The sequence below is a fragment of the Vidua macroura genome, chromosome 19, assembly GCF_024509145.1.
Source record: "Vidua macroura isolate BioBank_ID:100142 chromosome 19, ASM2450914v1, whole genome shotgun sequence".
NCBI classification, from domain to species: domain Eukaryota; kingdom Metazoa; phylum Chordata; class Aves; order Passeriformes; family Viduidae; genus Vidua; species Vidua macroura.
The window spans coordinates 10,003,877-10,025,368 of record NC_071589.1 but is presented as its reverse complement, the minus strand read 5'-3'; the positions used below and the strand labels follow the sequence as shown (position 1 = coordinate 10,025,368).

Below are 21,492 nucleotides of genomic sequence, written 5' to 3'. Positions count from 1 at the left end.
TAGTTAAAATGTTTATTAGTTAAAAGCCTGGGCTCATATCGAGCTATTTCAGGAGGATTTTTACAAACAGATCTGTGAGAACTGGGGGACTGCACTGCGGACATCAGGGTCCTGCACTGCCCTGCCGAAAGCGACCAGGAGCTGAGCTGCGTTCTGAACACGCCGGGAGCCGAAAGCCTGCACTTAGGGAGGCTGGAAGAGAGAATTCTCCATTTCCATTCCCGTCCCGCTCAGGCCGGGATGCCCTCAGCGAGAACGAGGCTCCCGCCCGCAGCGGCCCCGCGGGGGGGAGGGGGGGACTTCCGGCCGCGAGCTCAAAGCCGGTCAGCCGAGCGAGCCGCGGCCACGCCCACGCGGAAGGGGGCGGGGCCTCGTGCCTGTTCGGGCCGCTTACATAACGGCGGGGGGTGGGGCTTGCGCGTGCGTCACGCGCCGGCTCCCGGCAGCCCCCGCGGCCCCCTATAAAACCGGCGTCCGCGCGGCCGGGCGCCCACAGTGAGCGGCCCCCGCCAGCGGCGCCGGATCTTGTTCAACCCTTCGCCACCCGCTCTAAGTGACCGGAGTCGCTTCGCCCACCGCCACCATCGCCATGCCCGGGTATTCCAGCGACAGGGATAGAGGGTGAGTCCGGGGGCACGGCCGGCGCCAGCCGCCGCCAGCGTCCGGACTCTTGAGTCTGCCTGTGGGGTTCTCGGGGTTGTTTTTCAGACGTTTTAAGATGGCGGCGGGGCGGGGGTTGGGCCCTGAGCCCTTCCCTCAGCGCTCCCGCCGGGAGGGGTGGCCGTGGGAGGATATCGGGCTTTTTTAGGCCACCGATTTTGGATGACTGTGGGTTCCTTTGCCTCAGAGCACCCTTCGCGGATATGCTACCGCTGAGAAAAACGCGGGGGAATTTAATTTTTTTTTTTTTTTTTTTTTTTTTTTTTTTTTTTTTTTTTAATTTTTTTTTTGTTGGGAAGTAAAAGACTCGCCCCAACCTCCTGGGGACGGTCCCCCAGCATAGACGATCCCTGCAGAGCCCGATTCCCCCCGCTGAGAGCGGCGGGCGGGCTGGAGGTTTGTGGGTCAGTGGGTTGGCTGTGCCGAAGCCTTGGGGAGCTCTCGGCAGGGCGGTTCCCTCCCTTCCCCCTCCCAAGGCTCGGGCTGTGGCCGGCAGGAGCCGGCCGGCTCCGCTTTGTGTTGTGTAAGCGGATGTTAATGGCCGGCCCCGCCATGCGGTGGCTGAGGGGAATCAAAATGCCGGCTATGCTGCTGCTGCCTTTGTTCCTCCTCCTCCCCCCGCCCAACCCCGGCTCTAAAATGGCAGCGGCTGGAAAATGTGGCGTAGACAGAAATGAGAGACAAAGGAAACAGCGCTGGCAGGAAGCAGCGGCCGCTCGGGAAGCGCTGTGTTGTGCTGGGAAGGATCGTTCCCAGTGCCCGCCCGGCCAAAATTGGGAAGTGATCGGGGCGGGGGAGGGAGCCCTGCGCTCGGATCCAGTGCACGGCTCAGCGCGGCACCGAGCTGCGCCTCGGGGCTTTCGAGATCAGCCTTCTCCGAACGGAGGGACCGAACCTGAAATGCTAGTAAGGCGCCTGGCCTCATAAAACACCGTGGTTAAAAGGAGTCTGTCTTTTGGGACATGCAAAAGAACGGTTTACAGGAAAGTTATATCAAGGTTTCATAACCGCCCCTGCCCGCTTTCAGTAATAGGAGTGTCACTGGGACGGGAAACCATTTTGATCACGGGGTAGTGCCAAGGTTTTAATGCTTGTTGTAACTTGCTGTTCAATTGCATTGTATGGAAATGGAAAAGTCACGTTATCTTAGCTTGTGACTAAGAATTGCGGCCAGGCAGATTGTGGCATCTGCAGCTTAAAGAACGGTTTTTGAAGTTCTAGTGTCCTGAGACTTCAGTAGGTAGAGTTTATACATCTAAATTTTAAAGTTAATGGATGTACTGCAGAGATGGTGGTGAAGTCGTTCAGGAAGAGAACAAAAATGTTCCTCTTGCATTCTATGATGTGTTCTTTTTGCCTAGGTTTGGAGCCCCTCGTTTTGGAGGAAGTAGAGGTGGACCTCTCTCTGGGAAGAAATTTGGAAACCCTGGGGAGAAACTTACAAAAAAGAAATGGAACTTGGATGAGCTGCCCAAATTTGAGAAGAACTTCTACCAAGAACATCCGGATGTAGTTAGGCGTACTGCGGTATGTACTTGACCTGGCTCAAGCAAAAGTAAACAGAAAGTGCAAACATGTTGAGGGTCATGAGGCCCAGCAGGCACAGATGGGGTAACTTAAAATATAACTTTGGTATCAGAGCCTATTTCCAATAAGGGGTGTTTTATTTTGCAGCAAGAAGTTGAACAGTACAGAGCAAGCAAAGAGGTCACAGTTAGGGGCCATAACTGTCCAAAACCAATTATCAACTTTTATGAAGCAAACTTCCCTGGTAAGTGAAGACCAGTTTACTGATGGTTCTTCAGACTGGATTAGGGCAACATCTGAATCTGTATGTTTAAATTTTGTCTTCAAGCAAATGTTATGGAAGTAATTCAGAGGCAGAACTTCACTGAACCAACTGCTATTCAAGCACAAGGTTGGCCTGTTGCATTGAGTGGATTGGATATGGTTGGAGTAGCACAGACTGGATCAGGGAAAACACTCTCTGTAAGTTTTGATTATAGCCTGAGATACTGCTGGATTTCAGCAGTAACAGTATGGCCTGGCCTAGCGCAGAGTGAACGCTTCTAGGAAGGGATTGTAATGAGATTTTTCTTTCTTCCAAACAGTACTTACTGCCTGCCATTGTGCATATAAATCATCAGCCATTCCTGGAGCGAGGAGATGGACCTATTGTGAGTATTCCTAAATGAAAAGGGAATTTTAATTTCTAAGGGCTGTATTTTACAGTCTCAGTTGGCTCTGCTCATAAGAGTGCATAGCTGCATTCTGTTTCTCTACGTGAATAAAGTGGTTCCCTACTGGGGTAGTTTCCCAAGCAGATTTTATAAACTCTGATTGGGTTGTCCTGAAAATAGTACAGAATAGGGTTTGATTTTGGGTTATATTTTGGAAATTGCTATCCCTGGAAGCTAGTGAGTTTCAGGTATCTTTCACATGCTTGGTCATTGTTTGGTGGTAGTTAAGATGCCACGTAAATTGGTTTGCTGGTTTGGCTACTTAAATCTACTTCAGTCAATCTGGCACTGAACTTTACACTCAAAATTGGTCTCACCCATTGGAATGATCCTAGTCTATTGAACTAAAAGATGGGCATCCTATTTCTAGTGTCTTGTGTTGGCACCAACCCGTGAACTGGCCCAACAAGTGCAGCAGGTAGCTGCAGAGTACAGCAGAGCGTGTCGTTTGAAGTCCACGTGTATTTATGGAGGTGCTCCAAAGGGACCACAAATCCGTGACCTGGAAAGAGGTATGGATCAGCCTTGGTGCATCTCTGTCTGAGGCAATGTGGAAACTGCTTCAGCTGATGGGACTGCTTGATTTTAGGTGTGGAAATCTGCATTGCAACACCTGGAAGACTTATAGACTTCTTAGAAGCTGGAAAGACCAATCTCAGGAGGTGTACTTACCTTGTCCTTGATGAAGCTGACAGGATGCTTGACATGGGATTTGAACCTCAGATCAGAAAAATTGTGGATCAGATAAGAGTGAGTATAAATGGTTCATGCATTTAGCTCTATGGCAGATATAAACTACTGCCACTACCCTTGTTAAAGCAAGGGTGGTGTAAGCCTAGGTCATTTTGATTGGGCATTTAACTTAACCCTATACTGATCTTCTGTAGCCTGACAGGCAGACTTTGATGTGGAGTGCCACATGGCCTAAGGAAGTGAGGCAGCTGGCTGAAGATTTCTTGAAAGAATACGTGCACATCAACATTGGTGCGCTGGAACTGAGTGCAAACCACAACATTCTTCAGATTGTGGATGTGTGTCATGATGTAGAGAAAGATGACAAGTAAGCAGTCCTTGGGGGCAAGCCATTCTGTGTTTTCTGTCAGTTTTATTTAAGAACTGTGAAATGAATGCCTTATTTTGATGGATTTTTGACATCAGTCCAAGGCAACTTAAAAAAGGCAAGAAATCAGTTTAAACTCGTACAGTAGAAAGCAGTCGAAGTTCTAACCATAATTTCTTAAAAATAGGCTTATTCGTTTGATGGAAGAAATCATGAGCGAGAAGGAAAACAAAACAATTGTTTTTGTGGAAACCAAAAGGCGTTGTGATGATCTTACCAGAAAAATGAGGAGAGATGGGTGAGTAGTAGCTGGGACTTCACTGGGCAACCCCAATAGTGTTGCGTGTGCTCTTGACACCACGGTTAAGGATCAAAACTGTCAGAGAGTGACACCAGCTGTCAGCTACAATGCCCAGACTGGAATTTGCCAGAAGCCCAGTCTTTGACTAATGAAACCACCAAAGGAGTGTTTGTGGGTCAGTCAAGTTCTGTGTTTTCAGGTGGCCAGCGATGGGTATTCACGGTGATAAAAGTCAGCAGGAGCGGGACTGGGTTCTAAATGGTGAGTGTTTCAGCAATCTCTTCAAGCATCTGATGTGTGCTGCCTAAGGAAAAAATTGATTCACTTCTTGTGTTACAGAATTCAAACATGGAAAAGCACCAATCCTGATTGCTACAGATGTTGCATCCAGAGGTCTAGGTTAGTAAAACTCGTAATGCCAGTTGCCCAAAGCTTTTAAAGAAAGTCTATTGCTTTCTTTAACCTCTGCATTTTTCTAAGTTTTCTTCACATAAAGGTGCAGTCTTTGTGGCAAGGCCTAGGCATGACAATCGGAGGACTCGAGGGGGATGGAGGACTAGTGGAAATGATCGGCTGGCTGCTTCCAGTCAAATAGAGAGGTGAAAGCTGAGAGCATTGTGTGCCAGTAATCTTCAAAAGGCAAAGATCATCCTTTAAACTACTACCCCATAAACTGTTCTCTCATGAAATAAGCAGTTTCATTCACAGTTCACTTTGCCCTGGTATTTCTCTTCTCTCCATGCTTTGCATGATTTGCCATGGTGCAGTACTGTTAGTTTTGTGCATACTGTCTGCTGTGATCTGTGGGTCTTTGAATTTCAGTGAGTTTTTTGAAATGTTGAAGAACATAATTTTAAACTTCAATGTTCAATGAAATTTTTTCAACCATGAAATGGAGAGAGCAGCTTTAAAATGTACTAAGCCTTGTACAAATTGGTGAGTACTGGCACATGAAATCTGAGAATAAAAGTCCACCTCTCACTTTAACAAGTGGGGCAGGAAAGCAATGGCTTTTCAATGCCTTTGAAAGTCGAAGTTCCTCCACCTATACATAGTCGTCATGTCGAGACCTGCCAGAGAGAGACCCATTCTCAAGTGAACCCTGGCTTCTTGGAAGCGCTTGCCTAGACGAGACACAGTGCATAAAAACAACTTGGTGACTTTGGGGGGACAGGTATGTTTTTCTTGCAGCTGCAGTTCAAAGGTCTTGGCAAGACGAGCAGTGTGGCCCCTTTTTTTTTGAGCTTCTAATGAGTGTGTATGTGAAGGACCTTGTATGTTTTTACTCTAAGGTCCTCAAATGAGCACATGAAGAGGCTGCTGTGAGCTTTAGTGGCCCTACTGCAAGAAGCTTTCAGATGTCACTTGATGATTTGTAAAGGGGACACTTGAGTTGGGAATGACAAGCAAATGCACACTCCTTATGGTAAGGTTATTGGATCACAGGGTGGGTGCTGAGAACGGGATCAGACGGAGTGTGCGTAACTTTCCTCTTCCACTATGCTCTTGCAGAAATGGATGATTCTAACACTGTTCTTTGCAGCCATTATTCTCTTTAAAATACTCTTGTCTAATGTTTATCTTCGATTTGGCTGTTGTGGTGTGCAAAACTTTGTACCTCGCTTTTTGCCACACTGCAACACTTTACAGATGTGGAAGATGTGAAATTTGTCATCAATTATGACTACCCTAACTCCTCAGAGGACTATATCCACCGAATTGGACGAACTGCCCGCAGTACCAAAACAGGCACAGCATACACATTCTTTACTCCTAACAATATTAAGCAAGTAAATGACCTCATCTCTGTGCTTCGGGAGGCTAATCAAGCCATCAACCCCAAATTGCTTCAGCTGGTTGAAGACAGAGGTTCAGGTAAGGGCTGTTCTTGATCTTGGTGCGTAGCTTTCCTCTCAGAACAAAATGGAAACTTCAGATTCCATCTCAGGCCTCTCTTGAAAATAAATCTGGAAGGTGGTTTATTTACCAGTTACTGTGATCTCAGAAAGTATTTATTGACACAAAAAACAGCACCCAGATGCTCCCAGCCTATGCTGTGGTGCACCTAAGGCTAGGGCAGGCCAAAGAGGTGCTTCTTACTTGCCCTGAAATAAAACACTTGTGGACTCAGTTTTGTGGCTTTGTTTCCTGTGGCTTGGAAAGAGAGATGGACCCAAGTGTCCTGCTGGCAAGGTAAAAGTCACTTTTTGCCTTGATGCCACAACTTGATTTAAGGGGGTAGAGTGTGTGACTCCTCAAAAGCGAGACAGCTTTATATAACTGGAGTCCAGCAAGCACCTGGAAAGCTGTTAGAGTAGGTTTGAGTTGTTGGGACAAAAACTAAATGCTGCTTAGCTGAACTGAAGAGCCTTTGTAATACATGTAACTGTCTTGTCTCTTTCACTAGGTCGTTCCCGAGGTGATCGACGTGACAGATACTCTGCGGGCAAAAGGGGTGGATTTAGTAGTTTTAGAGAGAGGGAAAACTTTGAGAGAACCTATGGTGCGCTAGGCAAGAGAGACTTCGGAGCAAAAACCCAAAACGGGGCTTACAGCGCCCAGAGTTTCAGCAATGGAACTCCCTTTGGGAATGGCTTTGCAGCTGCAGGCATGCAGGCCGGCTTCAGGGCCGGCGGTAACCCCACAGGAGCGTACCAGAACGGCTACGAGCAGCAGTACGGCAGTAACATTGCCAACATGCACAATGGCATGAACCAGCAGCAGTACGCCTACCCTGCCACTGGTGCTGCTCCTATGATAGGTTACCCCATGCCCACAAGTTATTCTCAATAACTTAGTGTATTTAAATGTCTCAGTTTTTCATAATTGCTCTTTATATTGTGTGTTATCAAAACAGGATAGTTATTTAAGAAATGGGAAATGCAGAAATGACTGCAGTGCAGCAGTAATTATGGTGCACTTTTTCGCTATTTAAGTTGAATATTTCTCTACATTCCTGAAACAATTTTTAGTTTTTTGTACTAGAAAATGCAGACAGTGTTTTCAAAGTAAATGTACAGTGATTTGAAATACAGTAACAGAAGGCAGTGCATGGCCTTCCAATAAAGATATTTGAAGACCGATTTTTCTTTCAGATGACAATTTTCTCAACATGTGCACAACTTTACATTAATGAAATGTCAAATGTTTTTATATTAAATTCTAGAAAGGTTTCTCAACTGTGTCTGATTAAACATTTAAGCTTATACAAATACCAGCCTTGCCTTGATTGGGCTAGATTGCTTAGCATGGCAGGCTCTGCTTCGATGGGGAAGAAAATTTAAGCTGGCTTCTAAGAAAGTATTGGAAGCAGTGTTCTTCCTTGTCTCACTAGTGTAGGGCCAGTTCTTGGAAAAGATCAAAACTCTGTAGTGGTGTTGCTAACAAGCTGCTACGAGCGTAGGAAGCTTCTGCAGCACCGTAACCGTCGCCTTCACACGAGCATATGTGCAGACCAGGCTTGAGTGTTGTGTACCCACAGCTGCCAGGCGTTGTGAGTTAGCATGCAGGCTTCTGAGCTTCAGAGAAACGGGAAGATCTTAGTATTAAAACTTCAAATTATACTTAAACTGGTATTGAGCAGTGATTTCTTTATGGAGGTGGTGGGAGGGAAGTGGGCTGTTGATCCATGACAATGCCTCATGGATTTTTTTTTTTTTTTAAGGACTTACAATATGTGCAAATGACTCTAATCTCAAAGCACTGCCCATGCTGAGTGAAGGAACAGCATAATTTTTGATCCTGGGGTTAAAGTGCTTAATGCTTTCAAGCATGGTGTATTTAAATTCTGGTTAATACTAATTTTCAGTTCCTCTTGTTTATCAGTAACAGTGATGAGTTTTAAGTTCAACACGTAATGTGTTCAAGGTTGAATCTACAAGATTCTTTTTATGTTTTGAACCTGAGTTAACTTTGTTTTGCACTTAGGATCTTTTTGCTTAGTCTGTGCTCAGTCCTTGATTACTTGTCCTTGTTTCCCTCTGAGGCTCAGCTTGTGATGTTCTCTAATGCAGCCTGATCTACCTCTTCTACTTCCTCCTTTTCTGTAAGGTTCTATCATCTTTTACTCCTGCTTTGAGAACTCCAGCTGGAGGCTTGGAACTGCCCCACTGCAGTCTAAAACTTGCAGGTGGCAATGTATTTTGGTTTGGGGTTTTTTGGTTCGGGGGGAGTAGGGGATGGGGTTTTTTCCTCACTTGTTTTGGAGCAGTGCTCAGTGTCACCAGGGGTGAAAAGGAAGTAGATTATTTATCTGGACTATGACTTGACAACTAAGTTTCTAGATTAGTGGCCTGAAACAAAATGCATTGAAAAGCCGGTTTTGTAAAGGTGGGTTTTATTTTTTAAGTATTTATAGCTTGTGAATTAAAATTGAGAGATGAGAGTCTTTAACAATGATGCAAAACCTAAACTGCAGAAAGAGGTTTTCTCCGTGTATTTTTATACTCTTTCTAAAAGACCCTTTGTGTGGGGCAGTGTTTACTGATGGGGAAAACGTAACATTTGCACATAAAACAATGAAAAGAAACGAGCTCTACGCAGATTTTACATTACTGCCAGTGCTACTCTGGCAGAATGGAGTCCATGGCAAATCTGCCTTCGAGCTAAACTTGCCTGCAGTTCTTGTTCAGGCGGGAGTAGCAGCCTGCCGCTGACCCAGTGCCCTACTAAATCGGCTGTCAGCGCCGGGCCCGGGGGAGGGGGCTGCGCCGCCCGAACCGGCGCGGGGATTATCCCAGCGCGAGCCTTTCCTGCCCGCGGCTCGCGGAATGGCTCCTGCCTCAGCCCCGCCTCCTGCCCCGCCGCCTGCTCGTGCTGCAGCGAGTATGGAAATTTCCACTGCGCCGCCAGCGCCGCCAGCGCCGGGCCGAGCGGCCGCGGGGAGCCGGGGGCCGCGCCCGCGCGCTTGGCAGCGGCCCCGCGCTGCCGCCTCCGCCCGAGCTCGGCCTGCGCTCGGCCTGCTGCCTTTATGTGCATCGGACGGTGCTGCCCCCCGCGGTGGGCTCCAGAGGGGCTTTTCCCCAGGAATTCCCCGTGCAGCTGCAGCGTGTTGCGGTGACAGCGAGGGCACGGTCTGCCCCATTGTCCCCCTCCAAGTCCGCAGTGCTGGTGAGCTCTGGACGTCCCTGTCCCACAGGGCAGGCCAGGTGTGACCCCGGCACGTGCGGCCTTGTTGCCGATGTTGGGAGCTCTCTAGACGAGTTCGGTTTATAAAAGAGACATTGTTTATTCTGTGTGGGGCTCAAGGTTGATTCTGCGTATCAAGCACACCACGGGGTAAAAAGTTACATCTTTTTTACAGTACAATGTACGGGAACCCACCTATCTAATGCACATCCTCCGCCTACCCAGTGTATGTTTATTTGTGTGATGTAAGCTTACCCAATACTTGAAACGAGTTCTTTTATTAAGCATCTTCTATTATAGAAGTTACCTGACAGCATTACTTATGTTTACAAAAAGCGAGCAAATTCAGCTCCGAGACGTCAATTCTTTTAGCAGAAGTTATCTGACTGCATCATTACGGTTACAAAAGGTGAGAAGATTCAGCCTGGGGACAGAAAATTCACCTCGGAGGGTCCCTGACCTTCGGCCCGCGGTCGCGGCGAGGCCGCGATGGTGCCACTGCGCATGCGCGACCGCCATGCTGCCCCTCCCCCTGCTTACCGCGCGGCGCACTGCGCGTGCGCAATGGCTGCCACGACCTCCCCCCCCCCCCCCCCCATACACACACACTCCCCCCCTCCCCTTGCAGCCCCGCCGTGAGGGAGCGGCAAGATGGCGCTGGGCTCCCGCCAAGGCTGCCGCTGGTGCGGCCGCGCCGCCCTGGGACAGCCGAGGCGGCGGCGAGTCCCGGAGCCGGAGCCGGCCGGATGCTCGGCGCGGCTGTACTCGGAGGGCGGTGGTGCTGCCGAGGCGGCGGGCGGGGCGGAGCTGCTGGAGGTGTGCTGGCGGCGGCTCTTCCTACGGGGCGGCGCGGGGCCGCTGCCGTGGAGCGCCTACCTGAGCGGCCGCCACCCCGGCTTCGGGCCGCTGGGCGCCGCGCTGCGCACCAACCTGGCGGCGCAGTGGTGGGACTCGGCGCTGCCCGTGCGGGAGCAGGTGTTCCCCGTGGACGCCCCGCTCCACGGCCCGCCCGGCGCTCTGCGGGACGCGCAGGGGCTGCGGCTGCTGCACCCGGAGGCGCTGCGCGAAGTCCTCCAGGGCTGTGGGCAGAACCCTGGCGGCCCGGCCCTGGAAGAAGTACTGGGGGCCGCGGGGCTGCTACGGGAGAGCCTCCTGCCCGGTAGGTCCCGGGCGGCTCCGCTCAGCCTGCACTCTGCGCACGAGCTTCTTGCTGGGAGCGAAGCAGCTGCATTTAAGAGATTTTTCCAGCTGCTTTGGTGCGGTGGGAATGTTCCTTCTGTAGGCTGTGAATATGTGTGCTTTTCAAGGACCTGACCAGCACAGGTGGACAGCGAATATGCTCCCTGTAATTCGGGGAAAAGCGCATTAAAATCAACGTTCCCAGAGGAACCACCCTCCTGAGCCCATGTCTGCAAAGCATCAATGCTAGTAAAGATAGTGGGACTGCGTGTACAAACAACACGTGTATAATATGTGCTTCATTTGTTCTTGGTAGAGTTAAAACATCAGAAACTTTGCTGTGGCCGCTAAAAACAGGGCTTTGTGTTTTGTAGGTGTTCTGGCGCAATATGTCAGCTGCTTAGAGCTGGTGAACAAAAGACTGCCCTGTGGCCTTGCTCAAATTGGAGTGTGCTTTCATTCTGTTCCAGAAAGTGAACATTCTGTTTCAGGAAATGAACAACACAACAAAAACCTTACAAGGTAGAGTAATAGAGGAGTTAATCCCTTATCATACCTAAACCAACCGTTTCACTTTTGGATTATTTTTGAATGCTGTTTCTTGCTTTTCCCCTGTTATTTCCCAAGGTGTTAACTTGCTGCCCTTGCTGTTGTTTAAAGAATAGGCGAGAGGACCACGTCTCTGCTTGCCTGGTTTAGTTCTCCCAGAACTGCAGGACAGTGGCTCGATTACTGGCTGCGCCAGAGGCTCCAGTGGTGGAGAAAGGTAACAGCAGCATATCCATGGGGAATCTTGGCCTGCTCCTTTATGTCTCTGGGAGAATAGTCACCCTGGTTAGTTTTATGGCCTTACGCTGCTGGCCTGTTCTAGGTGCATTTCTCGTGGAAATTGAGAAGCTACTGAAGTTGATGACAAACCTGCTAACTAGTTTACAACGTGACTTGCAGAAAGGCAAATGCTTTGTGTTTGTCAGTGATACGAGATGAAAATGCCATAAAACAACCAAGAGATTTGGCTTTAACTTATAAAAACCTTTTGCTGAAAATCAGAGACTTCAGTTTGCATTGCAGACTTGTTTTTTGTAGTTACTATGGGATTTGCAGTAGTGATCACCTCTTGTACCTCTTATTTTCAGTTTGCTGTAGGCCCATCTAACTTCAGCAGCAGTGACTTTCAGGATGAAGAAGGCAGAAGAGGATTTAAGTTACATTATAGCTTTCCTTGGGGCATAGAAACAATAGAAACGCTGAAGAACCTTGGTGATACTGAACTGCTACAGCTATATCCAGGAGAGAGATCTAAATTACTTGTAAGCTTTACTTTTTAAATATCTTTCCTGATAAAGATGGTCATGTGTGAGAGAAATGGATTCTTTGCTGATCCAGTTGCTTAGAGTGTGGCTGGCTTTTTATTAATTTGCTGCAAGAATAGTACAATTGATATTCTGCAGTCCAACCTTCATTTTCAAAGCTGATAAAATAGTGTTTGGTACTTTTTTTTTTTTGCAAGGAATTCTTCAAAATTAGAAATGAGCCCTATTGACAAGACAGCTGTTGTCAGTGGCATAGCTTTTACCTGTGTCTGTGAGTGCATGGAAACACAAACTCAGACTGTGTTTTGCACTGTTCAGTTTGCATCAAAAAGACCCTGTAAATGTGAGGGGTTTTCTTTCTTGCTGTAGCTTGTTCAATTTCACATACGTAGAAGTTTTTGTAGATTACTGGGTTATAAAAATGGCTTTATAGAAAAAGCAGGGATGGACCAGAGGAAAACCTCTCCACTGAATATGTTGAAGAGGGACAAACCTAATAAATGGCAATGTGTTAGGCTGAACAGATAAAACCAGAGTAACTTTGTATTTGTAACTAGTAAATTGCAACCTTCTCCTTCTCATGACAGTCCTGTATTTCCTGCTTCTGCAGTTTATTTCTACAAAACTGGATTACATAGGGATTTCTCAGAATGTGGGGACTCATGCTCACTTGGAAGTAATCTACAAACCTCCAAAAGAAAATGCAGAGTTTCAAGTGTATTTGCCATAGATTTAAATTTATGATCAAAGTGGCAGAGCAAGAAATGAATTCCATCCTGCCCTGACCTGCTTTCCCCACTGTTACAGCCTTACCTGGTTACAGATACATTAAGATTGCTGGTAATGTTTTAAATAAATGTCTGTATTTTAAATGAAATAAGAGTGCTTGAGCTCAATGCCTCATTATATGTTTAAAGCAAGCAAAAATATTTTGGGGACAATCTTTGATGTTTTCCTACATGGATTTTTTCTCTTCAGGGCCGAGATGGAAGGAAGAATGTCATCCCTCATGTTCTGTCTGTGAACGGGAATCTGGACCGAGGAGTGTTAGCGTATCTCTTTGATTCTCTACAGGTAGTTGAGAATCCATTAACAGCAAAGAAAAATTCTCAGAGAAAGGTAACTTCATGTAGAAAATGTCAGAAAATAAGTACAACCCCCCCAGACAATGTGGTAAATTCAAGCATGGCAATGTCTCCTTTTCCCACGTGGCCATCCTGTTCCCTTCCCAATGGGTGCAGACTCAACCCTCTCACTGGGAGCACCAGGCTGGCCCAGTGGCACAGCCCCTGTGGTCCCTATCACCCACATAAGCAATTTTTCTCATTCTGAGGTCCCCTTTTCCTGTTTTACCCTTCTCTCTGGTCAGTAGGTAGGATCTTGCCATGCAAGTGATGGAGTTAAGAGAAATTAGAATGTAGCTGCAGTCTGTGGCAAAGAGCAATTTGTCTTTTCCAGCAGCATTTGAAAGTGGCTGAGAAGAGTAGAGAAAGTGGGTCACAGGTGGTAATGGGGCATCTCCCCAAGGACCACCATTCTCCCCACTTTTACCGTTTTCTGGAGTTTGAGTGCTGGCTGTCAGCACTCAAACTGACAGTTACTGAGGCAGTTACTCAGTAACTGACAGTTACTGAGGCAGTTGTTTGGGCTTTAAGAACAGGCAGTAGACTGGATGGGAGCTGCCTGCTGGGCTGTCTCATCACCCTGGCTCCATTCAAGGTGGTGGAACTCTGCTAACAAATCTTCATCTCTTTTCTGGAGCTCAGCCAAAATAGAGTAATTTCTGCCATGTGAATGTAGCTGGGCTGTGTGCTCATTACATAAAATACAGCTTGCTTCTAATTCAAGATTTTGTGCTGTAAGAAAATTTTTGTATATTTAGAACCTTAATTTAATTTTTAAAAAAATTGCTATTTCCAAATTCTGTTTATACTTGCATGATAAGTACATTTAGTAATCTGATGGTTTTTGTAAATTTATTAGGTACTTAAGCTTCATCCTTGCTTGGCACCCCTTAAAGTGGCCTTGGATGTAGGAAAAGGTCCAACAACAGAGCTGAGGCAGGTATGTTGTAAGAGAGTATTTCAGTCTTGAGCATTGACTCTCCATGTAATGTGTTACAATTCAGACACTGTTTATGTTGAGGAAAATCATGCTGCTGCTTTGACTCCTGGAGATTCCTGGTTGTGCAGAGTTCATGGTGCTCCTCCTCAGCAGCTTGTGGGTGACAGCCAAAGGAATTCACTGCAGGCAGCTCCTTACGTGAACACAACAGCTTTTGGTACAGTAGAGCTGATGCTTGTCCCATGCAAAATTAAGGAAAATTAATTACACCATCCCTCTCAGCTTCTTAATATTTCAGAATTATCTTAACGCATGAATCACACGTTCAGAAGGATTTTTTCTATGTTTTTATTTAAGTCAGTCATGAAGTCCCTGTGGAAGGGAGGAAACTTACACTGGCATGTTTTTAAACAGAAGTGGAGACAGAGCTGCCAGGCTGCTTTCTGATCTGAGATTATTTCAGCCAGCAAATAAACACCAGCTAGGAATGTTAATACCACACTTGTTAAGAGTTTTAATGGTTTCTTTGTATAGAGTCTCAACCCTCAAAGTCTGTATTTTAACTTTTGTTTTTAAATGAACACAGGTTTGTCAAGGATTGTTCAATGAACTGACAGAAAATGGAATTTCTGTATGGCCGGGTTATCTGGAAACTGTGCATGTGTCTCTGGAACATCTTTATACAAAGTAAGGAGAAACAGTCTTTTGTAAATTAAACTGTGAAGGTCAAAGATGACTTTCTGTGGACTGCTGTAAATACTCTTTTTTTCAGTAGGAAGTCATTGAGTGCAGTTACTGACTGAAGGTGTGGATCCCAAGCTACAGACTTGGATTCAAGTAGTGTTATTATGAAAAGCATATATCAGCTCATTTTTAAAAACTCTCATGTAACAAACAAATTTCTTCAGATGAATTATAAACTTGCAGAACTGTTTTTTTGCATCTGGTGTGGTTCTGTGTTTCATTCTTAAGTGCTCTTTCAAACAACTCACTGTGCCTAGTCTTGAACTTCACAGTTCCTCCAGGTCTGGAACCACTGCCATTAGTGATGTGATGGAACTGTTTGTGGATATAAAAACAGCTCTTCTATTTGGGGGCTTCATTATGATTTGTTGATCAGGAGTGGATTGGGGCATTGACTCATGTCAAAGCATCTTGATCATAGTGATGAGTGGTTTTTTCTGAGAGAAAATAAATGCAATTTCTTGTTCATGTGCAGTAAAATGAAGTCAGAAAGATAAATTCTTCTTGTAGAAAAATACTCTTTTAATAGGTTACTAAATAAGATTCTTTTTATATACTAAAATAGCTAAGTAATTTGAAGAAATGTAATCAGGAAAGCAAAGAATGGCAACAAGAAAACTGGAGGTGTCACACTGGACTTAGTGCAATATAGCAAAACTAAATATATACAGTTTATGGTCATTTGTGTTTAAATTATCTGATTTTTTCCATGCACCAAAAGCAGTAACAGGTGGCTTCTTCTCTCTGCAGGTATGATGAGATGAGTATTCCCTTCACGGTCTTGATAAGTGATGGCACTCTAGAGAATGGAGTGGTCCAGCTGAGAAGCAGAGACACCACCATGAAGGAAATGATGCACATTTCCAGGCTGAAGGACTTTTTAACTAAGTATGTTACATCAGCCAAAAATGTGTAAACTTAAACTTGTTGAATAAAAGGATTTTTTTTAGACATCTTTGCCTGAGCTGGTTTCAGCATTGTCGTGGACTGAATGGTTTCTCTGCAAACAGTTCTGCTAAAACGTTGTAGTGCATCTGTTTTCTGTCAAATCTGGGTCTTCCAGGTTACCTTGGAAAAAGCAAAGAGAAAAACTTGTCCCTTATTAGCATATTCTTGTTCATGTCTTTGGTTTTAATATCATATTGAAAGTGCTCCATTCTAAGCTAAAAATTCAGCTTTCCTCTGTATTGCTGACACAATATGATCTCTGCTGGAAAATGGTATTTTCTAGAAAAGATTTCCAAATCTTAAATATTTTAATAACATCAGTATCTTTGTACTGTTTGTAGGAATGTATTTTAGTCACATGGCTTCAGTTCTTAAACATGTAAGCTACTTCATCTTACACTTGATAAACATTAAAAAAATCAGAAATATGTTACCAAGAGTGACAGAGGATCAGATTTAAATATGTTTTTAAACCAGTATTTTTTGTGGACAAAGTATCTGTGTGTACAAAATGGTGGAAAAAGACTAATGTGTGATCATATTTTTCCTGTACCTAAGCACAGTGGTTAAAATCAGATACAAGAGTTTGATACAGAACTGCATGATTCTGATCTTGTCTAGATTTCCAGTGCCTGTACAGCTTGTTAGTCCCTCTTTAAAGTGCAGCAAGGCCCATGACCTCTGATAGTTATCAGTGTCATGAAACACAAGAACTTGTATTAAAATCTTCTACTAACATGGTGCTCACTTAACTATAAATGAGTTATTTGTAATAGCAATAATAATTGCAGGATAGAATATGTATGCTAGATATAATCAATGTTAGAATAATGTGACTTACTGAACTCATGGAATTCTAAATAAGCTGGCTATGGAATGGTATTAAAACAACCCAGCAACATCTTAGAAACAGCCAGTTGCAGGATACAGAATTTATTTTGAAGTCATCTGTCCCAAAATTAATTTTAGCAACCTCTCCCTACTCTGAGAGCTGAAGTACTGTTGAACTGAGAAATTGCCATCCTTGCAGGTACATAGAGGCCAAATACAGATCCTCTAGTGCCTAAGAGGGATGTTTTTTTTCTTTTTTCATTACACTAGACAAAAGCCTTTTGATTATCTTATGTCTGCAAACAATCCAGTTTCTACTTTAGCAAAATTGTTAAATGGTGAGGAACTTAAATCTGTGTGAAAACTTTACATGTAATTCTAAGTTTTATCTGTTTGCTTTTTCTCATAAGTTGAAATCCTTAGATATTATGGTTCAGAGATTTTGCTTCGAAAGTGAGCTACACTGTCTGTCTATAAACTGATTATGCCAGGAAATTGGTATCTATCTTTGTATGCAGCTTGCTGGAACTTAGCACATTTGAGGGATGAAAAATTCTTTAGAAGTATTTGATTAAGTTAATAAGGAAAAATTATAATCATACCTGGTACTCAGTCTCTGATGAGGACCTTTGAATAGACTGTAGAACATGCCCTCGTCCCTGCTAAAAGCCAGAGTAACATAATTCATAATTGCTTTCTTGGTACAGATGCACAGAAGAAGAATTAACATTACATCAGCAATGTGGTTGCTAATAACATCTGAGTGGTTTCATAGTGAGGCTCTTGAATTTGCCATAGGATGGTTTGTTGGGGTTTTTCTTCCTTCTTTCCCTCCCCTTCCTCAAAACAGTTTTAATGCTATTTTAGTTTTTCCATAGTAACTAAACAATTTCATAAGCAATTTCAAGTATTTAAGCCCTGCCTCCACCCAGCAAAGTTCCCTCAAAACATATTTGTGTGCATCAGATATTCCAATATTATAGCTTGAGGTTTTCACCTTTTTCCTCTTCTCTTCTAATAACGGAGAAGTTGATGTATTCTTCTTCTGGTCTAAGAGGCTCTGGATTAAAGATGATGAACAACAGTTAACTCAGTTACAGACAACTTGAATCAGGCTTTTTTTTTGTAATTTTGAAACAAAGCAGTGAGATTCCATATTGAATATAAATCATGGAGTATCCATGGGCCTTATCAGAACTCTTCTCACTGTCCTTGCAGACTGAGACCTGGCACAAGCAGCTGCACAGCACTGAGCTGAGCCAGCAGGGCAGTGAGAGCTCTATCTACTGCATGAACAGGAAGGCAGGTTTGTTTGGAGACAGTTACTCCATCTGGATATTTAGAAATTGGAAACAATGCCTTTGCTATTGGTTTGTTTGGGGGGGGGGGTTCTTATTCCCCTGGAAAAGAGGCATTCACATTCAAGGCAAATATAGAAATGTGCCAGTTCAGAGCATTGTGGCTGTCAGGTCTTCTTTATTGTGTGTTTTCTGCAATTCAAGTACTAAAATGTCTTAACATAGGTCAGTTTCTTTGTTGTCACTTCATAATTTCAGTTAAGTAATTCAAGTACTAAAATGTCTTAACATAGATCAGTTGCTTTGTTGTCACTTCATAATTTCAGTTTTAATCTTGCCAAACTTAAGAAGGATAGAATAAATAACTAAAGTACTGAACAATTTTGAAGAGAATGCAGGAGCTATGCAAGTTTTATTTTGCTACAGCTTCATATAGCTTACTGTTGTCTGTTAGGCCATTACACCCTTTTTTATTAAAACCTCAGTTCATTTAACCAGCTGCAGTTTTGGCTGCATGGCTGTCAGATGATGCCAGATATGGATTCTGAGGGATTTCAAATATTGCCTCTGCCAGGAGGGTCAGTAGGTGTCCCCTTCCAGTACCTGAAGAAACCTGCCTGACTGCAGGGGGTGACAGGAACTTACCAATCTCTGAGTATATGACTTCATTTTCAGTATATGACTCCTCTGCATTCACTATTGAAGTAAGGCCAATTGAGGGCCTGGTAGACTTAAATTTTTCTGCAATTTGTAAAAGAAAAACGTGTGTGTGTGTATTTATATATAGGTATATATAAAAATATTTCTTAGGAATAAATGTTAGTTTCAATGTATTTTTTAATATTTGGCGATCTCAGGTAATGTAATTTTCACAATCAAAATTCTTCTTTAACCAAGGGCATTTTAATAATTTCCCTTTCCAGTGTTTTTGTGCATTACATTAGTTGTTGCTTTGCCTCCCCGACCCCAGATCTTTCATCTAAAACACAACTCAGAGATTTTGCCTTGTCAAAGTCTTGTTAAGCTGCTGGTGCTGCTTCAGAGGAGATTCAGCAACATGATAAAATACAAGGAACTACTCTACTGAAAACGTGATGTTTACACACTGAAATATATTGACAATATAAATGACCTTTGGAATAAGAAACAGACATTCAAAGAACTTACTTGATTTATACAAAGGAATTACGAAAAATGGAATTGCCAGAGCAAGTCCTATTATAAATAGTAGCAGGATCAGCCCAAGAGCAATTATCAGAGGCTGAGAATGACTTCTCTCTTCTGCCAAAAACAAGAAAAAAAAAGGTGTTTATGCAATGAAGTGTTGTTTCATATTTTAAGTATTTTCTGTAAATTGAAATCAAGACTTTAAATTTCTTTCAGCTTTTAGATTAACTGGTGTTAATGTAACTGCTCATGAGTCCCAAGGGCTCTGTGCCCCAGCAGAAGGAAGGCAGCTTGCTGGTGCTAGTTAAGCTCTTTCATGGGACCAGAGAGAAAAATGAAACCAGACTCTCTGCAAGGTGGACCAGGGGTCTCTTGTAAAAGTGAATCTTTTACAGACATCCTCCATGGTCACTTCAACTTCTACTGCAATCTAGGATGTATAGAATTCTATGGTTTTGCATTAATTTTAAAACCTTGATTTTTTTAATTTAAGAAATTGTATTTTGAACATCACATTGCAGGATCAAATATCTGGCTAAAAGCTTGCACAGTTACAACATTCTGAATTTTGTGTGATCCCACATTTGTCAACAGTAGTAACCTCTTTTCATTCATACCTGCTAATGTAAAGTTGAAACCGTTGCTGTATTTTGTATTATTGGGAAAACTGTTATTAGCTTTGCATTTATAGGTTCCAAAGTCACTAAGGGAATTGATAAATAGAAAAATCACAGCTGCTTCCCTCTTCTGCATCGTCTTTTGGGGAGAAATGTTTTGTGTTCCTTTGAAGAATAGATAGGTGATAGGAAGGGATCCGTTCTCCGAGAAACAGGACAGGGTCACATTCTGGCCTTTCTTTGCCTGAGAGGTTGGTGAGCTCAGCACTGGTTTGGAAATTGGCTCTGCAGAAAGAAAACTGAAAAGTCTGAATCACAGAGTACAGGACAAGCTCCAAGACTAGGAGAGAAGTGACAACACTAGCAAAATAGCTGGGCAGGGAGGATGGAGGGGTTGTGAGCACAGCAGTGAGGCACTGCCAGCTCCTGAGGTAAGAACAGCAGTAAGGTTCAGCTCCTCAGTCAAGAAAAGAGATGGCTGTGTGCCCCTGCAATAGCCAGTGCTGGGAAGGTGTACAGCAAGACGTACCTAAGAGGGTGAAGGTGAGGCTGTTGCTGTATTTTCCACCACTGGAGTTGTTATATTCAGCTTTGCACTTGTATTCCCCAACATCGCTGGCAGAGCTGATGGTCAGGGTGAACAGTGCAGGGCTCAAGTCTGACCTGTTTAAAGCAGATACTTGCTGGTTGTGCTTGAACAGTGCATATCTAACAGGTGGAGATGCAGGCTCAGAGAGGCAGGAGAGGGTCACATTCTGCTTCATCACCACATTCAAAGTCCCCTGAACCAGTACAAGCTTGGGATTGGTCACCATCTCTGGAAAGAAAACACTTCCGAGTGAGTTGACTGCACCTATGACCCAAGAAAGCCCCATATTTTTCCCAAAATATATTGATAACCAAACTATGCTTATTTGTGTTGAAATGGGCCATTATACTTTTTCCATCTCTGATAGCAGGCAACTCAGTTACTTTTCAAAACCAGAATGCAGCTTCACACATGATGAAAAGTGCCTATATTCGTGCAAGAGGCACAGCCACACAAAGTCCACAGATGTGTTCAGATGAACCAACAACAATAATTTTGAACTACAGCAGGAATTAAAAGAATAGAACTATAAAAGATTAAATCAAATATTGTGGAGTATTAATTGTAGGAGAAAGTAACCTTACATATTAGTTGAGAGGTAACATGTGAACCTGAAAGCAAAAGCAGTATTTTGTTTGTGGCTGTCTATTAAAAGACAGAACTAACTTTGTGTAAGTAGATTGAACATATGAATAGCAGCAGTAAGCGCTTTGATGATCTCTCAAATTTGTTTCCTTTCATGATCTTATACAAATGAATTTGCAATAAAAAACTGTCTTTCCATAGAAAATGGTACTGAACTAGTCATGACTAAAATAAATTACAACATTTCCATGGGGGAAAAAAATGTTTAAACAAGTTAAAGCAATTTTGACTTTACATACAGGTCAGCAAAGAGATAGTTAACTTTGTATAGAAACTTTTAAACTGACTCACTGAACAGAGAGGCAAAAGATTTAATTTGGCACAAAACTTTTGGACATTTTTTTAATTCCTCCCCCATTTTTTTGGCTAACAGTCAATCTGAGCACATACCTCAAAATCAAGAAAGAACCTACCTTTGCCATTTGCAGTAGTTTTCTGTATCTGCTGAGACATTTGAACTAAGAGAAGAAAAAGAAAAGCTTTCAGACATGAAACAATGGTTCTGCTTTAGAAAGATTTGTAATATGAAAGAAACATGTCCTTAGCTTACGGTAGGAAAACAGCAGAATTGCAAGAAAAAACATTTTCTGGATGCCAGGCAAGAGAGCTGGTGGAGTTACATGACAAGAGATTTCTTCTGAAGGAGATGGAGGAGTGGCTCTAGAACTTGAGGAAGTTCTAAATATGGAAACTGTGCCGATCAGTGCTG

The 21,492-nt window shown here is 43.8% G+C and overlaps 4 protein-coding genes across 5 annotated transcripts in view; 3 read left to right on the top strand and 1 right to left on the bottom strand.

Moving 5' to 3' along the window:
• Positions 1 to 484: 484 nt before the first annotated feature.
• Positions 485 to 7,830, top strand: DDX5 (DEAD-box helicase 5). 2 transcript variants are annotated; one of them, XM_053994655.1, is made up of 13 exons: positions 485 to 621; positions 2,022 to 2,187; positions 2,335 to 2,431; positions 2,516 to 2,649; positions 2,772 to 2,837; positions 3,271 to 3,412; positions 3,490 to 3,650; positions 3,788 to 3,960; positions 4,148 to 4,258; positions 4,461 to 4,522; positions 4,601 to 4,660; positions 5,912 to 6,136; positions 6,669 to 7,830. In XM_053994655.1, exons 1-13 carry the CDS (start codon positions 590 to 592, stop codon positions 7,052 to 7,054), a joined length of 1,815 nt encoding a protein of 604 aa, XP_053850630.1. In that variant the 5' UTR covers positions 485 to 589; the 3' UTR covers positions 7,055 to 7,830. The 2 variants fall into 2 exon arrangements, with proteins under 2 accessions (XP_053850630.1, XP_053850631.1); XM_053994656.1 differs by having other exon boundaries at positions 487 to 597.
• Positions 7,831 to 10,023: 2,193 nt separating this feature from the next.
• On the top strand, positions 10,024 to 15,636 carry POLG2 (DNA polymerase gamma 2, accessory subunit). The gene is made up of 8 exons (XM_053994983.1): positions 10,024 to 10,547; positions 10,942 to 11,089; positions 11,228 to 11,333; positions 11,704 to 11,877; positions 12,859 to 12,999; positions 13,864 to 13,944; positions 14,531 to 14,631; positions 15,439 to 15,636. Exons 1-8 carry the CDS (start codon positions 10,040 to 10,042, stop codon positions 15,602 to 15,604), a joined length of 1,425 nt encoding a protein of 474 aa, XP_053850958.1. The 5' UTR covers positions 10,024 to 10,039; the 3' UTR covers positions 15,605 to 15,636.
• Positions 15,490 to 21,492, top strand: part of PECAM1 (platelet and endothelial cell adhesion molecule 1) — a 45,166-nt gene continuing 39,163 nt past the window's right edge. Inside the window, exons 1-2 of the mRNA XM_053994972.1 lie at positions 15,490 to 15,576; positions 17,686 to 17,773. Coding sequence (XP_053850947.1) covers positions 17,758 to 17,773 — 16 coding nt within the window. The 5' untranslated portion in view covers positions 15,490 to 15,576; positions 17,686 to 17,757. The remainder of the gene's footprint in view (positions 15,577 to 17,685; positions 17,774 to 21,492) is intronic.
• MILR1 (mast cell immunoglobulin like receptor 1) lies at positions 17,305 to 21,367 on the bottom strand. Its single transcript, XM_053994984.1, has 7 exons — positions 21,334 to 21,367; positions 21,197 to 21,241; positions 20,079 to 20,366; positions 19,550 to 19,834; positions 18,933 to 19,046; positions 18,411 to 18,506; positions 17,305 to 17,527 (listed from the first exon to the last, which is right to left on the bottom strand). The coding sequence occupies exons 1-7, from the start codon at positions 21,365 to 21,367 to the stop codon at positions 17,445 to 17,447; spliced, it is 945 nt and encodes a 314-aa protein (XP_053850959.1). The 3' UTR covers positions 17,305 to 17,444.